General features: G+C 48.4%; 1 protein-coding gene across 11 annotated transcripts in view; it reads left to right on the top strand.

The window, feature by feature from the left end:
* CACNA1B (calcium voltage-gated channel subunit alpha1 B) overlaps positions 1-24,460 on the top strand; it is a 294,097-nt gene that overhangs the window by 179,123 nt on the left and 90,514 nt on the right. For all 11 annotated transcript variants that reach the window (XM_088177578.1, XM_088177577.1, XM_088177583.1 and 8 more), the window contains 6 exons: positions 763-875; positions 2,996-3,127; positions 3,906-3,978; positions 8,452-8,569; positions 14,979-15,046; positions 21,236-21,342. In XM_088177578.1, coding sequence (XP_088033704.1) covers positions 763-875; positions 2,996-3,127; positions 3,906-3,978; positions 8,452-8,569; positions 14,979-15,046; positions 21,236-21,342 — 611 coding nt within the window. The remainder of the gene's footprint in view (positions 1-762; positions 876-2,995; positions 3,128-3,905; positions 3,979-8,451; positions 8,570-14,978; positions 15,047-21,235; positions 21,343-24,460) is intronic.

Below are 24,460 nucleotides of genomic sequence, written 5' to 3'. Positions count from 1 at the left end.
TCTGCAGAAACCTGTGTGGGTTTAATTGTCCTTCCCAGCTGTGCTGAGCCCGTCGCTGTTTGTCCTTTTCCTAATGAAGGAATTTTGAGAAGACTTTTTCCTTCTTTTGAGGTGAATTCTCTGCCATTTTTAAACCAACCAGGCAAAACAAAACTTGAAAAACCCACCTTTGATTTGGGACAGTTTGTTGAGTCCCCCGAGGCTGAGGGCCAGGCAGATGATGGGATGTGTGTGCCAGAGGCTTTGCAGGATCTCATAATAATTATTGCTTTAATTGCTCTCCTAAAGACTCTTCAGCTGCCAGAAGTTTCTGGTAGATCTTACCCAGAGCTGCTGTTCTGCTGCAGATGAGGAGTTTTAGTCCTTGTGATGGGGAGGGGAGGATGGGGCAGTGCCCCCCTGCACCTCTGCAGGCTGTGTGGGGGTGGGAAAAGGAACTGTTGGCATTTGCAGTTGAGCCAGCATTAAAAAAATCGAATTAAAAATCATAGCATCCTTCGAAACAAGGTATTTTAAGGTAGTTTGGTTGCTAGAGAAGAAAGCATCGAGCTCCTCTCTGTGAATAAATCCCGGGGTGTTCTGCTCCTGCCTATGGAGACAGCTGGGATGAGGTTTTGCAGTTCTGGCTGATTTAGGATTCCCCTGAAGTTTTTGTCACAAACTGCCTGAACTCCGATTCCTGAGCTCTCCTGAGCCTCTGTGGGAGCACCACAGCGAGCTCAGCAGCAGCTGTGCCCTCTCTGAAGTGCTCTGTCCCTGCAGGTCATCGTGGGCAGCATTTTTGAGGTGATTTGGGCTGCAGTGAAGCCGGGAACCTCCTTTGGCATCAGCGTCCTGCGAGCCCTGCGCCTGCTCAGGATCTTCAAGGTGACAAAGTAAGTGCAGCTCCCTGGGCACTCAGTGCACTTCGAGCACCCCAGGAAATCCCAGTCCCCAGCCCCAGGGCCACGAGGAGTGCTTTCCATATTTATCACCAACAAACTGATCATTAAATCGCTAAAAAATTAAAAATTATCCAAAAACCCCCCAATGCCCCAACCCCCTGGGGTAGCTGGCACAAAAGCCCAAGCTGGGGGCAGCAGCAGATTAAAACTGCAAATGCAGAATTCCCCTTTCCTTGGCTGTCCAGTTGGACATTTTGGGAATTCCTGAGCCTGTGTTTACACCCACAAGGAATTTTACCAGCACTTTGTCTCCCCAGCCTCACGTCCAGGTTTGTCTGTCCTTGTTTCCTCAGTGGGCTGAAAGGAGAATGTCCTTCTTTTCTTTATCTTCAGGCTTGTTTGAATCAAAAATATTGTAATGTCACTTGTATTTTGTGTAAAATCCCCAAGTTTTACTTATTTTCTGAGTCCTGTCAACTTCCCACTGAACTGATGACAATTCCTTAAGTGGGAATGACAGTGGGCTGACAGGAGAATGTCGTTTTTTGCTTTGGTTTTAAGCATGTTTAAAACAAAAATCTCAGGTTATCACTCATATTTTGTGGTAAAAACCCCAAGTTTTATTTTCTTTCTGAGTCCCATCAGATTGCCACTGATCTGATGACAATTCCTTAAGCATTTAGGAAAAGCAGCTTCCCTGGGGATTGCTGGGTGCTAATCCCAGGGCTGAGCTGTGTTGACACGAATCTGAAATGTGTTCCTGCTGCCTGGGCTGGGAATTTTGGGGTTTTTCAGCCTGGAGACTCTGAGATAGAATTTTCACTCTTTTTTTTTTTTTTTTTTTTTTTTTTTGCCACAGCTTTTGTTGTTTTCGTGTTCCTGCTTTGAGTTAATGTGTGCTGGCATTAACAAACAGCTCCTGTGCCATCTCCAAACCCATCCAGAGCCCTTTCTGCAGCATTTCTAAGGCGTGCTGTGGAAATAAATGACAAATTTAGGTTCTCCTGCTGTTGTTTTCCACCTTATATTTTACACCGTTACCTCTTCAGCCCTCCCTTGTTTCCATCACTCCCTGAATTCTTCCTGACTGGAAGTAACAGGAGGAGGAACAGCCCTTCCCTCCAAAAATACCCCAACCTTACACAGATAAAGAAAATGTGAGCAAAGCAGTCATTTGAAGTAACCAGCAATGAGTTTTGTAGCTCTGTGGGGCTGATTTGTACCTGCTAATTGTTTATTGTTAATTATTCTTATTCAGATCCCAGGTTTGTGTGTGGTGCTGTGTCATTTGTTGTCCTCTGGGACAACAAACAGGATGGAAACTTTTAAGTTCTGCAAAAAATAAAGTGGCACCTGCACCAGAAGTGTCACTGCTGGATACTTGCAGTGGGTGGGTTGGAAGGATGCAAAGATTTCCAGGAGGGAATGAATGAGGTGTTGATTCCTGATTTTATTCCTGATTTGTGTCTAATGGAGCCTGGGGCTCACTGTTCCCTGCTCCAGTCTCACCTTCCTTGGTGCATCCCTGTCTCTGCCACCCCTCCTGACTCTGTGCCAGCTGAGAAGGTGCCAGAAGGAGGAGAAATCCCAGGAAAAGGTTCCTAAGGAACTGATCCCGACATTCAGTGGCTGCTGTGGGTGGGTGCTCACACACCAAGGGACCATCTCTGCTCTCGTGGTTCTCCAGGAGATTTTGCCACTCCCTCAGCTGTATTTTCCAACAGTAGAGGGGAGTTTAGGGACTTGGACATTCTTTGTCATTCTTTTCCTTTTTTAAAATAAGAAATAATTAAAGCACAAACTCAGTGTGGTTGGAAAAGACTTCAGGATCTTTGAGTCCAACCATTCCCAGCACAGCCCAGGCCACCACTGACTGTGTCCCCCAGTGCCACATTTTTAAAATCCCTGCAGGGATGGGGAGTCCCCCACTGCCCTGGGCAGCTTTTCCCGATGCCTGTCCACCCTTTCCATGAACAACACCCGACCTGAACCTCCCCTGGTGCAACTTGAGGCCGTTTCCCCTTGTTCTGTGGGAAATAAATCCCTGTTATTTTCTCACCCAAGGCTTTTCCCCACTCATGTTCTGCCCTGGCTGCTCTGATCCATCACAGGTACTGGAATTCCCTGAGGAATCTGGTGGTGTCCTTGCTGAACTCCATGAAATCCATCATCAGTTTGCTTTTCCTGCTGTTCCTGTTCATCGTGGTCTTTGCTCTGCTGGGGATGCAGCTCTTTGGAGGACAGTGAGTCTGAGGAATCTTTGTTCAGGGGCTGGGGATAGGAATTCATTCCTGTTCTGGTGGTTTCCCTGGAGCTGGATTCTTTCCTAAGGAAGAATGTTCCCAGTTCAGAGCTCCTCCATCATGCCATGGTTCCCAGCACACCCAGAGCTCAGACAGGACTGGGGCAGCACTTTCTGTGCTGGTTCTTTCCCTGATAACCACAGTGCCATTAGATTTATCCACTTGGAATATTTTCCTGCTGCAAAACACAGTTTGTTGGATCTGATTATTCTCATTAGAAATGCCAGCAGTGGTGAACTTTGCAGTAAGAACCATCACAGTGTTGCCATTTAAACTCCAGCCTCGCTTCTGAACTGAAATAATGAAATGGTTTTGTTTTCTTTTATTTTCCCAGTCAATCTCTATTTTATCTTTAAAATATTAAAAAGAAATTATCTACTAAGAGAGTAATTTCAGTTTGGGCTCACTTGAGGATGAAAACTTCTTGGAATGGTTCATTCTCCAAAATCATTGGAGATTTTGATTGCTCATTTTAATTGGGGATGAAAATGAATTTCAAAGCATCAGAATTTTCTCTGGGAATGAAATTGAGTTTTTGCTGATGGTTTTGTTAAGCACCTTCTGAGATGTTCCCCACCAAGCTCGCCTGGGGTATAGCAGCCAGGTGGAACAAATGTTGCTCCCTGACTTGGTTTATGGGGTGTTAAAGGGTATTCCAAGGCTGCCTGGAGCTGCCTGTCCCTCCCCACTCTGGTTTTTATTTCTCCCTTCTCTCCAGGTTCAATTTCCAAGATGAAACTCCAACCACGAATTTCGATACCTTCCCTGCTGCCATCCTCACAGTCTTCCAGGTAAAGCCATTCCTTGTGCTGGGGCAATGATAGAATTGAAATTCCTGGGTGTTTCTTCCTGCTTAGGGAGGATAAACAAGGCCCCAAAAACTTGTGGAATTTACTTTGCTGACCAATACATACATCACTAAAAATCCAATTAAAAATTAATGCTGTAGTATTAAGGAAAACTTAAGTATTAAGAACAAAAGATTTATTGCCAGGGGGAAAATGCTGATAAAACAGATATTTCTGTGCTGAATTAAAATCTGTGTGTGCCCTTTGTGTTCTGCAGCCCCTGCCCATGGAGTTGCAGCTCTGAGACATGCAATGCTTGGATTTAAAGCTGAATTTTGCAGCTGTTTTCTATCTGTCTTTTTTAAAAAAGCAATAATTTAAAATGGTTTACAATAATTAAAAATAATTTAAAATCATTAGAAAAGAATGTTTTCAGGTGTTTCCCAGCTCAGGAGAGTTGGGGCTGCTCCAGGTGCAGGTGACCCTCCCAGATCCAGCATTTCCAGCCTTGTCCTGCACAGTGTGGGCTCCCCCCAGATCCAAACTTCCCCAGGTCTCAGCAAGGTCTGGCTGATGTATTTCAGTGTCATGACCCAAAAAGGAAGGGAAGGGGGATGATGACAATTTCTGGATTAAGACAGAAAAAGAATCTCAAGGAGAAGTGTCCTGTGAGCTCTGCAGGAGCCACTGCCCCATGTGAGGCAGGTTCAGTGCTCAGCTCCCAGGATATTGCCCATCAGGGGGGATTAGGATTTGTAAAAGGTCTTAGTGCTCATCAAAGAAGGGCTCAGAGCCCTTCAGGTATTGCCATGGAGCTGGAAGCAGGAGCAGTTCTGGATAAGAGCAATGGGAATGTTGGTTTTGGTTTGCTTTGGGGCTGTGGAATTCTCAGCTGGAATATTTCCTGTTAGTCCTGAGATGAATGCAATGTGGGGTGGTGGGGTGAAGGAAAACACGTGGGTTTAAGATGTTTGTCTGGAATGTTAGAGGTAGGAATTGAACCCAGCCAAAGCCATCAGCCCTGGATTATCTGTGGTGTCCCAGGGGCTCTGTGATTCCCCCTGCTCTCCTTCCATCCCACTCCTTCCCTGAACTGCAAACTGCAGGTCAGTGTGGGGTTGGGATCCCTTCCCAAGCCTTTCCTCCACAACTTCAGCCAGGCTGAGCAGAGCATCAGTCAGAGACAGCATTCAGTGTGCTGAATAAATACAGTTAGATACACCCTGCCCAGCCCTGGACCTTTGGAGATTCTCTGTGTAAGAAGCTTCTCTAACAAACTCTTCTGTCCTCTGCTTTAGCCCATTTTTATTCCAGCAGCCCTGACTGGGTCATGGTCCTGTCACTGGACACCCAGGATGTGTTTTTGTCCACCTGGCAGCTGGCTGAGCTCAGCCTAAATTCCCTCAGAGGAGCATCACACCTTTATCTCCAGCTGTGAATAATCAAATTCCACTGACAAACACCATCCATGAGCACAGAGCCTCTGAAAGCAGAGTTCTGTGTTCGGTACCTGTGCCCTGCTCCCTGATTTCCTCTGGAAATCCTTCCGGGCTGTCAGGGGTGAGCAGTGGTGAGAGCTGGAAATGAGGAGTGGCAGGATGGCAGCAGAGCTCTGCCCTGCCCATGTGTGCCCGTGGGATCTGCCATGGAGCTGATGGCACTCAGGAATGTCCCTTTCACTGCAGCCCTGCAGCAGCACTGTCCTGTCCCTGTCCCTGCTCATTGCTCCATTAACATCTCACAGCAGCTCTCGACAGCTGCTTTATTCCATCACCTGCAGGCTGCTCGGTATTAAACGGTGAGATGCACTCAGAATGTTCATTTAGGGCAGTTTGGAGCCCAGGGAATAACAAAAGGCTTCACCTTGCTCCCAAGTCCTTGTTTCCTGTGCCTCTCCCTCTGCAGTGCTGTCCTTCCCTCTCCTCAGCCAGAATTCCTTACAGCATCCCTAAACAGACCAGAGGGAATTTCATTAACTGCCTGAGGACAGAGCCAGCAGGTCCTGGATCCTCCAGGCTGCTCCCTAATTACTTAAGTAATTCCTGCAGCTGATGGCTGATGTGGGAAGGACACCAGCTCCTCTTTCCTGGGCCTCAGGGAGCATCCTCAGCTCCCCCAGGCAGGCTGCTTAGTTTACATCATTTCTCTCTCTGCAAAATCCCCATAAAACATCCCTTGAACTTCTTGTTCCACTCTCAGATAATCCAAAAGTTGGATTTTGAACCCAGACCCTGCTGAACTTTGTCATACATGTAAATCCTGGTCTTCTTTTTGGGAAAAGTTCCCAGTGGTTGTCCCTTCCATGAATGTTTCTGTTATCAGAAATCCCTTTCTGGCTATTCCCAGAAAGCAGGAGCAGTTGTGAATTCATGGAAATTCTGTGAATGCACATTTGTGGACAATACTCTGCATAACTGAGTGACAGATTTGAAAGCCCAAAGCCCTGTTTCATATTCTATGATGTAAATCCAGAGTAGCTCCATCAGTGTTGGGTCTGAATCCTGATTTTGGAATTATTTGAGGCTGAATTGTGCATTTGGGAGAGGAGTTGGTGTCTGTACTGGGTGTCCTTGTGTCTAGACTCACTCCTAGCCCAGTGCTGTCATCAGCACTATCCCTGCAGCCAGAAATTTCCCCTCTCTCAGCAGCTGACAGCCAGGCTGGAATTTGCTGGCTGGAATTTGCACTCATTCCAAGCATCCTGTGTGCACATGGAGCCCCATTACTACAGCACACATCAGGCTTTGAGCTTTTTATCTTCTTTTTTGTTGTTGTTGTTTGTTGTTTTTTTCTCACCTCCTAAACCCAAAGACAACTTCCTGTTTAGGAGTTGGATCTTTACATCCCGGTGTTTTTTAATGCACTAAGAGTGGTCATTGTTTGACTCTGCCAGGCAGGCAGAGGATGTGCTCATGTGCCCAGAATTGTTGCTGTGCTCCAGGTTTTGGTGAAGAAAGGAACACCAGACAATTCACCCTGGTGCAAAATGAGCATTTAGCACGGCAAGGCTTGTTGGAGCCTTGTACACTGATTAGTTTTTCTATAATTCCTGTATTTGTTAATTAGCCCTGGGTCGATAATCAGAGGTGCAGCTCTGTGCTTGTCTCTGCTCAAGGACAATCACAGTTCCCTCCAAGCTGTCCCTGCTCTGTCCTCGCTCTCACACTGAGGTTGTTGCTTCTGTTTTGGGATTTTTTGGGGCTTTGTGGCCCTCTGGGTCAAACCTGGGGTTGCTGAGGAGGAGCCCATGGTGTGCAGCCCCTGCAGTGCTGTGGTGCCCAGGAGTGATGCCCAGGGAATATTCCAGCTGCTGGAAGGCTCTCCCAGCCCTGAGGAGCACAGGAGGGGTGGCAGGAGGTGACAGAGCTGGGGACAGTGAGTGAGGGCTGGGGGAGCCCAGCAAACCCAACCCTGCAGGAAGGGCACGAGAGGGGCTGGCACAGGAGAGTCCCTCAGGGCACTGCTCTGGGTTTTCCTGCATGGGACTGGTGAAACCTGGGATCTGTGCATGGCTCAGAAAGGGAGAGGAGACAGATTCTGCTGGGAGTGAAGTGTCAGAACATGGATTTTGTTTCCTCCACCTGTGTGAGAGCCCCTGGTCGAGGTGGGCACTGACCCAGAGGGGCAGGGCAGGGTCACCCAGTCCAACCCCAGCCCCAACAATCCCAGCCTGTCCATCCCTGGCAGCGCTGTCCAAACGCTCCTGGAGCTCTGGCAGCCTCGGGGCCGTGCCCATTCCCTGGGGAGCCTGGGCAGTGCCCAGCACCCTCTGGGGGAAGAACCTTGCCCTGAGCTCCAGCCTGAGCCTGCCCTGGCCCAGCTCCAGCCGTTCCCTGGCTCCTGCCCCTGTCCCAGAGCAGAGCCTGGAGCTGCCCCTCGGGAGGAGCTGCAGCCCCGGGGAGCTCTGCCCTCAGTCTGAGCCATCCCAGTGCCCCCAGTCTGCTCCATCTGAGCCATCCCAGTACCCTCAGTCTGCTCCAGCTGAACCATCCCAGTGCCCCCAGTCTGAACCATCTGATCCATCCCAGTGCCCCCAGTCTGCTCCATCTGAACCATCCCAGTGCCCCCAGTCTGAACCATCCCAGTGCCCCCAGTCTGAACCATCCCAGTGCTCCCAGTCTGCTCCATCTGAGCCATCCCAGTGCCCCCAGTCTGAGCCATCCCAGTGCCCCCAGTCTGCTCCTCATGGGCCCCTCCAGACCCTTCCCCCCCATCCCTGTGCCCCTGCTTTGGACACTCTCTCACACCTTCAGATCTTTCTCTGATATTGAGACACCCAAAACTCCCCCACCCCGAGCAGAGCAGGACAATCCCTCTCTCCCTCACCTGGTGATGCTGTGCCTGGTGTCCCTCACCTGTCCCTGGTGTCCCCCAGGTGCTCCTCATGTCCCAGGGCTATTCCTGGGTGGCTTTCCCTGGCTCCCCCTGTGCTCCTTTCCTGTGAGTGACGCTCCCTCTGTCTGTCCATCCCTGCAGATCCTGACAGGGGAGGACTGGAATGCTGTCATGTACCACGGGATCGAGTCCCAGGGCGGTGTCCACTCGGGAATGTTCTCCTCCATCTACTTCATCGTCCTCACCCTGTTTGGTAACTGTATCCTTCCATGGATATCCACAGTCTGTTAGAAATCCCCAGTTCTCCCTAAATTCTCACAGCCTTATCCTTTAAAAACCAAATTATTGCCTTGGTTTGCTCCTGACAGCACTGAAGGTGAGTTGTCCAACTTGGTGTCACTTTTGTTATGGCAATGTAAGAATTTTTAATTTGATTTAAAACAATTTCATTTTAATTGTTGTGGTTTACCTTGAAAATGTTCTATTAAGAGTTAATTTAGATTGTGGGAATAATAATTGAGGACAGGTCAGAGCAGGACCTTGAATATCTTCACAAAGTTTGTTTTCAGTCAGGGGAGGATTGAAATGGGCTTGGTGGAGATGGGAAGGTGGTGATGGAGATGAGGCTCCATCCTCTTGTCCCTTTGTCTAGGGCACCTTAACCAGCTGTGATGTCCCAAATGCTCCATATTATCTCTGAATTATCTCCACATAATGCTTAAAATTGAATTCTGGATCTTGGGTTTCAGTTTCTGGGAGTGTGCAGTGTTCCAAGCCTTGGCACATGAAATGTTTGTTTTGTTCTTCTGAGAGATGGAAATCTCTCGAGGGTAACAAGAAACTGGGAGCTTTCATCCCCCAGTGTCCCAGGGTGTGTGCTGGGGAAGGGGTGGTGTGTCCCCGAGGGACAGAGTGACACTGGGATGGCATTTGGGATGGGAGTAATTTTGTATTTTATGCATATTTTACATTTGATACACAAACAAGCAAAGCAGCTGCCTGCTGGAGCAGCTGGGTGTGAAGAGCAGAGCAGGAGGGCAGGGGGGCTGTGGTGGCCCTGTCCTGTCCCTGTGGTGGCCAATGCTCTGTGACAGTGCCAGCAGCAGCCAGCTGCAGCCTCACTGCTGTGGGGACAGCCCAAAGCCACACCAGGTGAGGTTTAGGCTGGACTTTAGGGAGAAGTTCTTCCCAGGAAGAGTGGTTGGGCATTGGCAGGGGCTGCCCAGGGAGGTTTGCAGTCCCCTGGAGGTGTTTAAGAAAAGACTGGATGTGGCTCTGGGTGACAAGGTGGTGTCAGGTCTAGGCTGATCTCAAAGGGCTTTTCCAGCTCAGTTAATTGTGTGATTGTGTGACTGATTCTGTGATGATTGTGATGCTGTGATGATTGTGATTCTGTGGTTGTGTGATTGATTGTGTGATTGATTCCATGATTGTGATTGATTCTGTGATTCACAGCCACGAGCTGTGTGGAGCCAGAGGGAGCATCCCTAAAACAGGAGACCCAGGAATTGTGGCAGAGCTGAGGCAGCCCTGGCTGCTTTGTTTGTTTGGCAAAGTGGGATGAGGATGCCCCAAGGTGGGATTTGGGCACCCCAAGGTGGGATTTGGGCACCCCAAGGTGGGATTTGGGCACCCCAAGGTGGGATGAGGATGCCCCAAGGTGGGATGAGGGTGCCCAGCGCTGCTGCTCCACCCAGGAGCTCCCACGATGATTTCCTGACATTCTTGCTGGTTACAGTGCCAGCATTCCTCTTTTCCTGGGAGTCTTGTTTGGGCTGGAGACGTAGGAGAAAGGGAGGGGTGAATTGGGGGCAGTCCTGGGGCTAAAGACCGAATTCCTGCAGAAAGGGCTGCTCCAGCTGGAGTGCAGGTGACAAAACGTGCCAGAGGTGACATTGGTGCCCGTGGATGGCACAGCGGAGCTCCAGCCCTTTGGCTCTGCTGGAATTGTCTCCTTCAGGATGAGCAGCAGGGAAGGGCAGGGCAGAGCAGCAGTGGGAGCTGTGCCTGTCACACGAGTGTCTCCAGGATTTATCCCGTTCCCAGAGCCGTGGCAGTGATGCTCAGACATCTCTCAGCAGCCAGCACGGCCCTTCCAGTGACACCAGGCTCTGGAAAACTGGGTCAGTGGAGAGCAGGGAGGGAGGGAGAGCTCTAAATCCTCCGGGCTTGGCGTTTGGAAATGAGATTAAGCTGTAATCAGACTCCACAGCACAGGGAGGGACTTTTCACCTCGGAGCTGCTAAAATCCAGCGGTTTTGAGGAACATTCATTCCTTCCTCACCTTGAGTTCAGAGGGGAGTTCTCCCTCCTTTGGTTTTCATTGCCAGGGAAAGAGCAGGGGATGTTCAAGAAGAGGGGATCTGCTACCCCTGCCACGGATTTGGGATTTGGAGAGTGGAAACCTCACCCACCTTCCCCCTAAATCCCATCCTGGCAGGTGCAGCTGTCTTGTTTTCCCTTCTGCTGCTGAGGTGATCCAGGGGGGGCTTTCCTGAGTTCCTCCACACATCTCCAGTGCCTCTTCCATGCCCTGTGCCTGCAGCCCCGTGCTGGTGGCTCCTTGAGCTCCTTGGGACATCCCTGGGGCGTTTAGGAAGGAAGAAGGATGTGCCAGGTGGAATTCTTTGATCCTCCCTGAGTCCTGCAGGTTGGCATGAGTTTGCTGCAGGTCGGGTTCTGTCAGCACAGACAGAGAGGGAAGAATTGGCTGACAAAGGCTAACAACACTCAGAAAAAACTTCTGGAATGTCCTGGAAGGTTTTTTCCCACCAATTTCCGAAGTTTTCCAGCTTTAAAGAGCAGCTGTGGCTGTCCTGGAGCAGCCTGGGACAGTGGGAGGGGTCCCTGCCCGTGGTGGAGAGGGAACAAGATCAGCTCTAAGGTCCTTCCAAACCATTCTGGGATTCTGCAATACTCCAGATAATCAGAGCTATAAACCTGAGACAAATCTGTGAACTCCTAAGGAGATTTCCAGCCCTGCTGGCCCTAGACACTGGGGGGAGGATGATGTGTGTTTGCCATGGGAATTGCAGCAGGAATTGTGCTGTGTCTGAAGCAGCATCTCAGCAAGGTCAGGTTCAGCAGCTTTGCTTTGGATGCTGAGAGTGAAGCAGCAGAAAGGGATTTATCCCTTAAGGGAGGCTGGGCTGTGTCCCTTAGCCGGGATTTCAGTCAGCAGGAGCTGTCGAAACAGAACCAGGAACATCTGAAAATCAACTTTAGTTTGCCAGAAAAGAGCATCCTCTGCAGGAGGTAAAATAATGATGGATGTCCCTGATGCTGCAGGGGTAAGGATGGGGGAGTACAGGGTGAGGCACCTTGGGGAGTCCCCCAGGGACACCCCCAGAGCCCAGCAAACAGCACAGAGAGCACTGAGATCAGCTTCATTGTGATTAGAAACATGGAACCATAGGATATCCTGAGTTGGAAGGGTCCGCAGGGCTGATTAATTTATAATTAATTATTTGTTTAGATTAATGTGGCTATACTGCTATATCTTGGGATTTCTGAAAGATCTCCCTCTACCTTATAGAACTCCCTCCCAAACGCTTTTAAAATGTTCTTTTTTTCCCTGCAATGTGGTTTTTTTTTCATTTGTCAAGTGAGGCTTTGCCATCCTTCCCCACACGGCTGTGCTGAGCCTTAATTTCCTAAGTGGGACTTCTTGGTTTTTGTTTTCTTACTCAATCAAAGTCTGAGCCCTTTGGGATTCTGATTTGGGTTCCTCTGGGACACTGGATCAAACCTTGTTGGGGAACTGGGATTTGGGGTCAGCTGGGCCAAACCTGCTCTTCTTAAACCTGAGGGACTCATTTCTCCTCCCAGAGCTGCTCAGGGCTCCGTGATTATTCCTTTTTCTGAGGAAGAAAGGTTGGGATGGGGCTGGATTCTGCTGCTCCTCAGTGCCCTTTGCTCTTGGAATCCATTTTTGCTTCTTTGAATCCATTTGCTTTTTCAAGGGATCATGGCAAGGAAAAGTTTGTTTTTCTAAGTGGGAAGTGTCTCATGTTACATTTCCATTTCCAGAGAGTCTCTGTGGAACCAGAAATGGTTTAATGAAAGTTTTATGATTCAAGTAACAACAGGATTTGGCCCATTTTCCAGGAAATTACACCATGCCTGTGTTCACTGTTATCCACTTAATTGATAAATTGAGGCATCTGTTGAGACCATTAAAAAAATGAAAAAAACTCCAAGAAAAACTGCAGAGGAGCCTGAAAAGAAAGGCAGGGAGGGTGCTGCCCTTCCCTGGCCCCCAGGTGCCAGGCAGGAGGTGATTCCTGGCTCCAGGCACTGCCTCATCCAGGTTCCACAGCCTGAGCCAGAGCCTGGGGGTTGGGAGAAATTTGGGAATCCCTCAGCTCTGAGGGTTCTGAGGGACCTTTTTGGGGGCAGAAACACCCAAGTCTGCCCGACTGTGTCTGCTTGGAAATGGATCAGGCCAGGCTGATCTGATAAAAAGAAATTAATTCCATTTCCAGGGCTGCCTGTGTTACACGAGCCCCTTGCAGCGTGGGTGGGAGCAGGGTTAGGCAGGCAGGTTTATTGCTCAGACATTTATTCCCAGACTGGAGGCTTGGAAGTGTTTCCAGACTGTTGGAAGCATCCCAGAGGAAAAATCCCAAACCCCAAGCACAGCCCAGAGCCCCGGGGTGCCCTCAGCCCCTCACCCTCAAAGAAAATGGGGGAATTAATGTAAAGGACAAATCTGGCTCTTTGTGGGAGGGGTGATGATTCCAGCACTGTTTTCTCCTGTTCTGTATCCACTGGGATCATTGGGATCAAGGTGTTCTCACCCACTCCTCGCTGTCCTGCTGGGATGGAGGAAGGAGCAGGGGATGGGCATCACATTCCAAACCTCCCCCTGTCCCTGAGCAATCATCTTCCGAGGGAAAAACCCAGGAGAAATGCTGGTTCCTGGCTGGAGAAACCCCAGGGCTGTGTGTCCATGCCCTGGCAGGGAGGATGCAGGAACATCCAAAGGGAGGAATCCACAGGGCTCCTGATCTGATGGGATCCAGGCTCTGGAGACACTCCCTCAGTGGGAATTAGAGCTGGGAATGCTTCTGAAGGCTGGGCTGTGTTTGGTAAAACCCTGGAGAAGGGAAGCAGGAGGGCTTTGAGCCCAGAGCTGGGGCCAGCTTTGGTCCCTGCCTGCCTTGGGAAGTTCCTGCAGCAGCTGAGCTGGGGGGAGCTGCAGGGACCCCGGGGTTGCTGTTTGGGAATGATGGATGGGAATGCTGGATCAGCCCTGCAGCTCTCCTGGCTCCTCTGGCTGCCAGCAACCCCTGGGTGCTCCTCCACACAGCCCTCTGAGGGCTGGAGAGCAGCTGGAGGGGCACTGAGGCCACGGTTCCCAAAATCTGACTGCAGGCTGGCTGTGCCTTGGAGTTCATCCCCTTCCTCCTCACCATCCTCACCCCAGCCCTGCCCTTGCCCTTCCACCCCACAGCTCAAGGCAGGGGAGCAGAAAATCCCAGGGTGGATTGGGTTGGAGGAGACCTCAAAGATCACCCCTGCCATGGACAGGGACCCCTCCCACTGTCCCAATGTCCAACCTGGCCTTGGGCACTGCCAGGGATCCAGGGGCAGCCACAGCTGCTCTGGGTACCCTGTGCCAGGGCCTGCCCACCCTGCCAGGGAACAATTCCTGCCCAATATCCCATCCAGCCCTGCCCTCTGGCAGTGGGAGCCATTCCCTGTGTCCTGTCCCTCCATCCCTTGTCCCCAGCCCCTCTCCAGCTCTCCTGGAGCCTCCTGCCAATTCCTGGATTTGTTTCCTGAACCTCCTGCAGTCCTTTCACTGCGTTTATGGACAGTTCCCATGCACATTCCTATCTGGAGGAGCTCTGGAATGAGTGACTCTCCTGTCCCCAGGTGATGTTCAAGAGTCAAATGCATTTTCTCCTTGGGAGAGTGGTTTTGCTGTGGTTCTGCTCTGCTTTCCCCCCTTCCCTGTGCAAAGGCAGCTGATTTAGGACTGCTCTGGGGCTGTTCTGCAGCCACAAGGTTGGAATAGCAACAATAAACTCAGCAATAGCTGAAATCATTAAGTGGAAAAATGAAAGTAAAATAGGAATAAATAATTCTGATGTCTCAGTGACGGGATGCAGAGCCGTGCTGACAGGTCTGGGCTGGCTGGGCACTGCCCTGGCTTAGCTGGGCTCTGGGCTGGGCTTAGGGGCTGTTTTATCATTAATGGGGGTGGATGTGATGCTCTAGAGCTGAGCTCTGGCTGGGGTGCCCTCATTGCCAGCCAGGATCGTTTCCTCCCAGCAGCCATGACCTGAGATTCATTTTTCCACGCACTCCATGACTTTATACAGCTCTGTGTGTGTAAAAATGTAAATGTTGGCTTAAAACGACCAATTTCCTGCAGCTCCGCTGGTTGTCCTTTAAAACAAGAGGGGAAAATGAGGCTGAAATCTGCATTGCTGGGCTGGAGGGGTGGAAAACCAGGAGCTGTGGTGCCTCTGCCCCTGTGCTCCTGTCCCCTCTCCAGACAAATGTGTGTGCAGCCCCTGCTGGGCTGGCCGAGCTGGGAACGGTGACAAAACTTCCAGGGATCAATCCCTGAAACACCAAGGGGGGGAAGGAGGGGCAGCAGGAAGGGAATATTCGCTGTCTGTGCCGTGTGAAGAGTTTTTCCTTAGCTGCTGCCACAGATACTCTCCTGAACGTCTTCCTGGCCATCGCTGTGGACAACCTGGCCAACGCCCAGGAGCTGACCAAGGTAGGGGCACATTCCTGGGTTCCAAAGCACAGGTGACAGCCTGAGGTGTCCCTGGAGCCCTGCTCACCTCTGGGGACTGCTCTGCACTGCAGGGAGGCACCTGGAGGTTTATTCCCCCTTCAGGTTTCTTTATTTTATTTTATCTATTTTGTGTATTTTTTTTTTTATTTTATGTATTTTGTATTTGGTTTATCCCACAGTAGGCATTGCTCATCTCACATTTTCTGTTTCCAAGAGCAGAGGAGAAGCAATTAGCAGATTTTTTTGGCTGATTGGAAGCTCAGACAGGAGCAAATTCAGGCTCTGTGGTGTCATTTTTGCACCTCTGGTGATCAGTTTGCACTGCAGAGATGTTTATTCCCCTTCAGGTTTCTTAATTTCAAGTTGGAGGGAATATTTTGTGTTTAGTTTGGTCTCACACTTTGTGTCCCTTACCTCACTGAGGTTGGTGATGGATTAAAGAATTAAAATTTTCCAATCAGCTCCAGGCAAAACAATTTGCAGAGGCTGTTATGAGCACTCAGGGGAGATGTTGGAATATTCCTGCCTCTCCCCAGGTGTAAAAGAAATCAGAGGCAGAAAGGCAGGTCCTGGCAGGGGATGGGAATGACACTGATGTGCCTTTGCTGGATGTGGGCACAGATTTCTGTTGGAAAATCCCCACTGGGGAATGTTTGCATTGGAGCATCCCCAGGGAGAGCAGCTCAGCCCCAGGGCTGTGCAGGGAGGACTGGGAGTGTTGCACTTGGTCTTTGGGTTATTACACAGTTTTGATTTCTTGGTGGATTTCTCAGGTGGATTTATGAGGAGAATTAAGAGGGTTTTGCACATTTTTAGCTTTTCTCACCCATTCCTGCCATTGGCAGCAGTCACAGACACCTGGGGGAGGGCAAAGGCAGCAGAGTCCCTGTTGGGGTTTAAAACTTTAATTTCTTTATCCTGCCAGTGGCAGAGCTCCCTGCCCATGTGCTGAGGCAGCAGCAGCCAAGGGTGATTTTTGTTTTCAGGGGAAGGTTCAGCAGTTCCTGCCCCTGGATCCCTGGCAGTGCCCAAGGCCAGCCTGGATGGAGTTGGAGCAGCCTGGGACAGTGGGAGGGGTCCCTGCCATGGCAGGGGTGGCCCTGGGTGGGCTTTGAGGTCCCTCCACCTCAAACCATTCCATGGAATTGTTCAAAAACCACAGAGATGTGGTGCTCAGGGTTAGTGCTGAGGTTTGGGGGTGGATCTGGCACTGCTGGACTCAAATCTTTTCCAACATTTATGGCTCTTTGGATCCCCACTGCAGCTCCACACTTCAGGAGATTTCCCCAAGTTTCCCACTCCCCTCCAGCTGCTGGAGGCCAAACCAGCCAAATGTTCCCATCCAAAACCCCCTCCCTGTTGTGGCTGAGCTGCTCTTTGCCATCTCCCCCTTTCCTGCAGGACTGGCTCCAGCTCCCAGCTTTTCTGGAGCTGTTTCCCAGCAGACCCTGCAAACAGCCTGGTGGCTCCCAGGTGAAAAATAAATGTTCCAATTCCATGTTCTGCATCCCTCCTCCCTCAAAATGCTGCTCAGGACTGTATTTAATGGCTCTCTGTTATTTTGGAGCTTTTCCCCTTTTTTTTTTTTTTTTTTTTTTAATGGGAATTTTTTCCCTTTCAGTAGCTCAGCTGTTTGTGTGCTCACAGAAATCTCCAGCCTGGAGGCAAAGATTCCCCCAGATTTGTGGGCATCCCTTGCATGTGCTAAGAGAGGGGGATGAGGCCCAGCACAATTCCTGGATAATGAAGCTCATCCTCCTTCTTTCTTAATCCTTTAAGTGCTTTCTTGTGAATATTTCAGCAGCTGACAGGGTGGGTTAGAAACCTGACTTTGGGGATGTTTATAAAGTCTAATTAAATATTGATGGATTCAGCAGCAGTGCCAAATCATAAAGCTTCTCCAGAAACTCTCTTGGGGATTTATTTATTTTTTTTTTAGTTTAATTTTATTTATGATCTCCCCCCAAATCACTAGGGCTTTCAAAAGAAGAGGAAGAAGCTAAAATTCGATTAGACACATACCTGGAGAATGAGGGATTTCCTGCTGAGTAAATATGATCATGCAAGCCCAGAAATGGCCCAGAGATACAAGGAAGTTACTCAGGAGTCAGTTGGTCCCAGGAGACTTTCCTGACATTTATTCTGGGAAATTAATTGAGATCAGTGCTGAATTTAATGTGGGAGAACCAGGAGCAATTGAAATTGCCTCTGTTTAGGGAACACAGAAAACCTTCCTGCCTCAGGACTGGAACATTTCAACTTTCCCCACTTCTGGATGCTAATTTGGATTTCTTTTGGTGGCATTTTGGCCATTTCTGGGTTTTGTGACCCATAAGAGAAGTTCTCAGAGCTGGGACTATATTTAACTGCAGCTTGATCAGCCTGTTACAGAACTCACCAGTGCTTAGGAATGACTCATTTTTTGGGGGAAAAAGTAAAGAATCACCACCTTTGTTTTCAATCTATAAAAAATCTGCTCCCAGGTCCTTCTCCTGCTCTTCCTGTTCTGGCCTTGCACTGACTCAAACTCTGCCAACCCAATTTTTAGTGATTCCTGAGAACTCTCCTGAATCCCTTTGGGTTCCCTGACCTTTAGGGTTTTTTTCAATATATCGACAGGTTTTTCTTCCTGTTCACTTACTCAGAGTGGAATCTCCAATTGCCCCCAAAATTTGCTTTTCAATCTCCCTGCTGATCATCCAGAATGCCCCTGGTGACATCAAACAGCTCCTGCTCCATCCTCATTAAACTGGAGTGTAAAACCACTACAACTGAGGCTTTATTTTCCTAAATATCTTCAAGCAGGTTTTTTTTCTCATCTCTGTCCACTGCCAGTGATCCCTGAAAAAGCAGGATAAAAACACATACAAGGGATGTGGGAATTTTACATAAATTTGTATAAAATTCTTGAGGAACGCCCAGAAATTCTGGACTGAAGGGAGTGGCCAAGCCAAGAGCTGAATCCACAATTCCCCCTCCTTCTGCTCCCCTATGGAAAAGGCTTTAACTGGCTGAATGTATTAAAGAAAATGCAGTGTTATTGATGCACATCGTGATGGGTGGCACCAAAACTGTGAGAAATTGATTTAAATTAAGATTTAGAGCTGCAGAAAACAGCAAGGGACATAAACCAGGGATGTCCTTATGGGCAAGAGCCTCATCTGCACCTGCCCCTGTGAAATGGGGGTGACACTTTGAGCTGTTCAGAGCTCCAGTGTGAGCTGGAATTTTAAATATCAGGTAAAAAATTAATTAATTTTTGGAGTCATCTGCAATATCTGTATGGAAGGAGCTACAGAGATATTAAAAAGCAAACATCTGCTGAGGACTGAGCTCGTTGTGAGGGAGGAGCAGCTGCATTTTGCTGCTCCTTCAGGATGTCAAATCCAGCAGAATTACAGAGGCCCCCGGGAGAATGGAGCAGAAGCCACAAATTTAAAAGAGGTTTTAAAACCTGCACCTGGTGCTTTAGGGGCAGAGAAAGAAAAATCAGCAGCCTTTGGTTTCCAGGCTGCTGGAGATCCCTCAAAGGAAGAAATAACTTGAATATACCTGGAGGATGAAAGGAAAAGCTGAAATATTTTTCTATTGGGAGTCTTATTTCTTTTAAAACTTGTGTCCTGAGGATAACATTTCTGCTGGATTGGGATGGGAACAGTCAGTGTAAGTCACAGGAGGTGCTGTGGGATTTGTGTGGAAAACAAGGATTTGTGTGGAGAACAAGGATTTGTGTGGAGAACAAGGATTTGTGCTGCAACCACTCTGGGATGTTTTGTTATTGCTGAGCAGTGACCCCACAGAGCCCAGGGGGGGAAGCTGGGGGACACAAGGATTTGGGGACACACAGCTGGGACAGCTGAGCCCAGGGATATTCCAGGCAGAGTGACAACATCTGTCTGTCCCAGCCCTGTGCCATGGAGGGAGCTCTGCTGTCCTGGGAATGGCAAAACCTGGGATGGGAAATGTGGAATTAATTCCTTTCTCTGCTTTCTCCACCGCCTTTTCTTTCCCAAATAAATTGAATTTATCCCAATCTATGGGTGCTTTGCACCCCACCAGGGTGAAAGGACAAGTACCTGTGGGCCAGGACTAAACCAAACACCTTTAATTTGCAACGAGCTCCCAAAGCTGTGATAAATTTACTGGAATTTGGCAGCTGAGAAATATTGACTTTGTATAATTGCTCAGCAGGTCTTTTGTTCAGGCCTGGTTATAGACTTGCAAATATTTGCAAAGGGAGAAAAAAAAAAAAAAAAAAGAAACTTATATGGTAACGATTTTTAAAATCAAGTTTCCATCTTTTTTTTTTTCCCTTCTGAAAGACAAAAGGAAAACAGTTTCCAAATGAGTTCAGCTGAAGCAAATGGCACCAAAGGCAGAGCGAGCTGTTTATGCAGATGGAATTCAGGGTGGATAAATCTCTAGAATTTCCTATTGCAAAGCTGGGGATCTGTCTGCTCTCATTATTTTAATCATGACTCCTTCCAGCATCACCCTGGGAGAGCAGAGCAGACCTGTGGCATTCCATAAAGTGTGACAGAAGAGCCTGTGACTGCTCTCAGTGCTTTTCCCTGGGCTTGTGACATGCTGGCATTGCTACCAGAGCTCTGTGCTTACCCTGCCATGATTTGACTTTATTTTGGTTAGAAAATTCCAGGAAAGTCGACCCTTGGTGACCATTGAAGGGGAGCCAGGCTGTTTCTTTGGGTTTCTTTGATCCTTAAATTTTGAATTTTTGAAATTAATTTTTGGAATATCTATTTTTTAATTAAGATTCTTAATTTGGAGTTTTAGTGGTGCTTTTCATGTTGGGTAGGAAGAGAGAAATGCCAGTTACAATATTCAGGCACTTCTGTGCCACCAGAAGTTAAAAGTCCTCATGATCCAGGGATATGCAGGAAGCAGGAACAGAACTTTGCTCTACAAACTACATTTCATATGGTTCACTTTTTGTTTTCTGAGTCCTCAGGGATCTGGGGTGGGTGTGGATAACTAATGGGAGCAGGACCAGTCCCAAATCCATAATTCTTTATGATTGTTTCAGAAAAGTGCCCTTGGCAGGAGGTCAGGGAGGATTTAGGATCCTGTCCATGTCTTCCAGCAGGACAGCTCTGGGATCCCTGGGGAATCCCACCTGGAATTGGCCCCATTCCTGCTCTGGGCTCTCCCTGCTCCTTCAAAGTCTCCTTCCCCAGTGCTGTGAGCTGAGAGGAGACCCAGGAGAGTCAAGAAAGTTTGTGAGGGTAAAAAACCCTTGTCTTGGTTTGAAAGCCAGGTGTCTGCCAAGCAAGGCAGGAGCCTCTCTTTGAAATGGAAAATGTAAACCCCCTCCCTCCAAATTATTATAATTTTGAAATTAAGGGGCTCTCAGGCAAAGATATGGGAATAGGAATAACAGTTCTTTACTAGGAAAATTAAAACATAAATCCAGTATTACAGAGAACAAACCCAAACACGGCCAGAGTGAGAATCCAAGGTGCCCCCGTCAGTCAGTCAGGGTTGGTGCAGTCCCATTCCATGGTGGCTGCATCCTCCTGCAGTGACAGATGTGGTTCTGCTGGAGCAGGGCTCCTGCACAAGGTGCAGTTTTCCTCCAAAGCTGCAGGGATGATGTGCAAGGCTCTGGTTTTCCTCTGGGATCCAGTGGGAAAAGGCTGCTCTGCTGTTCCAAATCTCCCCTTTGATCTGGGTAGGAAATGCTCGGCTCCTGCCCTGGCTGGAGCATCTCCCAATGGGATGATGGAATTTGATCAGCCCTGCCCTGGGACTGCATGGCCATGAACAGGAGAGATCTCCTGGAGGGAGGATGGGCTGTGGGCAAGATAAAGAACACTGCAACAGCTGGGTGAACAGCTGGAACATGAACAGAGGAGATCTCCCCCAGAGATCAGGATCACTGCCATAGCTGCTTTAACAGATGGGGACAGAATCCAGACTTTTGGGCACATCCTGCATTGCAACCCAAGACAACCCTCTTGACCAAATCTTGACTTTCTCACCTCAACTTGTGCCAAACCTGGGGCTCCTTGCAGGAAAATCTGCCCTAAATTCAAATTCCTGTGTCTGTACAGCACATCAGGGGCAGCCACCCACACCCGAGCCCTGGGGAGCTCTGCTGGTTGTTATTCCATGATTTATTCCTGGATTTCTCTTGCTTTTGTGCCCCAGGACGAGGAGGAGATGGAGGAAGCCACCAACCAGAAGCTGGCCCTGCAGAAGGCCAAGGAAGTGGCTGAAGTGAGCCCCATGTCAGCAGCCAACATCTCCATAGCTGCGTAAGCACCTTTGATTCCTTGGGAGGAAATTCCCCTTTTCCAGTGTCACTGTGTGTGTGTCCAGCTGGAGCATCCCCTGGGATCTGGGAGCCCTCCTGCACCATCTCTGCCACTCAAACACCTCAATGCTGAGCACTTAATTAGGAGTTTAATGAAGGATTTCTTTCGGTTTGGTTCTCTTTGTAATGCCTCATCTTTGAATAATTGTATTTTAGGAGGATTTTTTAATAAGCTGTCCCAGGATAGATTTCACCAGGTGAAGTGTTAACATCTCACTTTGGATTTTTAATGAGGAGAGGGGTGTGTGCACAGAAATTACTATTTTTTTAATGATCTTGAGTATTCAGTGCAAAGGCATCCTCTTAAATAGCTGGAAAATGTGCTTGAATCCTCTTTCCTTGCTGTTTGAAAGAGCTGAGTGCAATAAAATGAACTGGTTTGGAGGTAGGAACATCCATTTGGAATTCTCAGCTGCCTGGATAAGGAAAGCACAGGCTCTGTGATACCAAAACCCTTGGAAAGCTTTGCCTTGGGCTCAACTTTTCCTGGATCCTAGAGGTGCAAAAATGAGGTGTAGGTGGAAATATTTGTCCAGGTCCCTGTGTTTGAGACGTCCCTGGAAATATCCAAATGTTGGATGGACTTGGAGCAGCCTGGGAGAGTGGAGGGTGTCCCTGCAGAGGTTGGAATGGGATGGGATTTAAGGTCCTTCCAACCCAAACCATTCCATGATTCTGTTTTGGGATATCCCACAAGGATTTCCTGAAAAGGTTCCTTGAACTCTTCTGGAATTTTCAGCATCAGCACCAAAAAGTTTGGTCCTGCATTTTACTGGGAACTGCTGATGTTTTCCAGACCCTTTTTATAGGGGAGACCTCCAAGGGCTGGAGAAGCTCAAGCATTAAAAAAAAAAAAAAAAAAAAAGAAATTTCCTGCTCAATTTTATAGGAAAAAAAAAGCCTGAACTGCAGCCGGATTCCTTCAGTGGAAATCTCTTTTTACTGGGAGTTTAATCCACTTTAGCAGAGACAAAAGGCCAAGTGGAGCCAGTTTGTTACATGTGAAGGAAAAGAATATTATTAATTTGCCTATTTTATTCTTCTTACCATTTTATTTTGTCATTACTGCTGTAATCAGTTCCTATTTATGCTCTGGCTGTTTGATAGTTTTAAATACCATTTTTTCCTTACAATTATTTTCTGGCCAGCCTTGAAAAGAAGTCAGATGAGGATAATTGCTCTTGCTCTTTGATGAATTTCTTGGTTCTGGTCTTTTAAAATGCAAGATGATGATGGTGCTTGTTTGCTTCTGTTTTAATCAAAGCATTTTGCATGGGAAGATTTCTTAGAAATCAGCAGGAAAAAAACCAACTCTCTTCCAAGGAGCTAAGGTTGAAATTGCTTTAAAATCACCTTTTCCCTGGTTTTTCCCCAGGTTTTCAAAAGCACAAGGAGAGTGTTGTGACAACAACTCAAAGTGAGGACAAAACTGTGGATTTTTGCTTGTTTTGCCTTAAATTGAGTCTGCCCCTCCCTGTTTGGTGCAAATGCCCAGGAGCAGAGTGGGAAGGATGGTTCCACATCTGCTGAGCCTGTGACATCTCCTGGCCCTGCTGCAGGGCCAGGCTGAGCCCCCAGGGCACTCCCAGAGCTCCCAGGGCTTGGATTTGGGGGGGGAAAAAAAAAAAAAAGCAGCATTTAGGAGCAGAGGTTGGGACCAAAGGGATGATGCCCTGGAGGAGCAGCAAGGGAGGAGTCAGGTTCTGGGGGATGGGAAGGGATTGGTGGCTCCTGATCTGTGACATTGAAATCTGTCAGGTTTCATCAATCCATGGCACAGCAATTTGTTTTATACATAAATCCTGGAATATTCTGAGTGGGGAGACACCCACAAGCATCAAATCCAGCTCTCAAGTGATCAACCCATCCAGGGATGGAATGTCCATCCTCAGGGAGCTCCAGAGGGGCTTGCAGCCCTAAATCCTGGATAAGGGGTGGTTTGTACCCCAAATCCTGGATAAGGGGTGGTTTGTACCTCAAATCCTGGATAAAGGGAGGTTTATATCCCCAAATCCTGGATAAGGGGTGGTTTGTACCCCGAAATTCTGGATAAAGGGTGGTTTGCAGCCCCCATCTCTTGGATATCTCTCTCCCGGTCATCAGGGCTGATTTAGGGACCTCTTGGCACCCAAATCCACCCCAACACTTCATTTCTCCTGCTCTGAATCCCCACAGTGCTCTGAGGGTAGAGCAGATGCTGTGACCATGGCAAGTCCTGACAGATCAGATCCAGAGCTGGACATTCCAAAAGTGCTGGATGTTCTTAAAAATGAGATTTTTGGCAAATGGAAATATCCCCAGAAATCAGCCCCCTATGAAACTCAGGTACAAAGAATTCAGAATCCAGGCCCTGTAGGATTCAGTGAGCAAAGCCCAGGAAAACTGGATTGAGCTCCTGCAAAGGTGGCTCTACCCAATCAATTTATATTTGTAATTTCCTCTCAGGAATATATTTTTTTCTGTTTTGTATTTTAATGTTATTTTCCCAACATGTGAAAATGGATTTCTATAACAACAGCAGGCATCGATGGCACAGATCAATAGTCTGAAAACATTGATATTTTCCCTGCCTGCATCAGTCCAAATAGGGTGGTGGCAAAAAAAAAAAAAAAAAAAAAAAAAAAGAAAAATCCACCACGACTTGGATTCTTGGATTTCCTTAATCATGATGTTCATGTTGCCAGGGTTTGGCCACCTCCTTTGTCACAGAGGTGACAAAGCTGTCCCTGGTGAAAAGTCACATTTTTTGTGCTGCCTCAGGGCTGAGGTTCTGTTTTCTTCCCTTGCCTTGTCAGAGCTGCTCTGAGCTCTGAGTGTGGCTCCCCCTAAAGCTCCTTCAGCCCTTCCCACGCTGCTGGATCCTCCACCTCTGGCATTTGCCCTGTGCCAATACAGGGTGAGCTGGGCCTGAAGAGGAATTGTTTTGTACTCTGTCACTTACGAGGTTTGGGGTTTTTTTTAAATTCTGTGAGGCAATGGATTGCAGTTGCAGCCAGATCCAAGGGAATCATTTAATCACCACCAGTTCTCCTGCCCCAGCCTCCCCTCCTAACCAAGCT

This window comes from Sturnus vulgaris, chromosome 22 (genome assembly GCF_052056855.1).
Source record: "Sturnus vulgaris isolate bStuVul1 chromosome 22, bStuVul1.hap1, whole genome shotgun sequence".
In the NCBI taxonomy this organism is placed as follows: Eukaryota; Metazoa; Chordata; class Aves; order Passeriformes; family Sturnidae; genus Sturnus; species Sturnus vulgaris.
The sequence above is the reverse complement of the archived record's forward strand: the minus strand, read 5'-3'. Positions and strand labels throughout refer to the sequence as shown.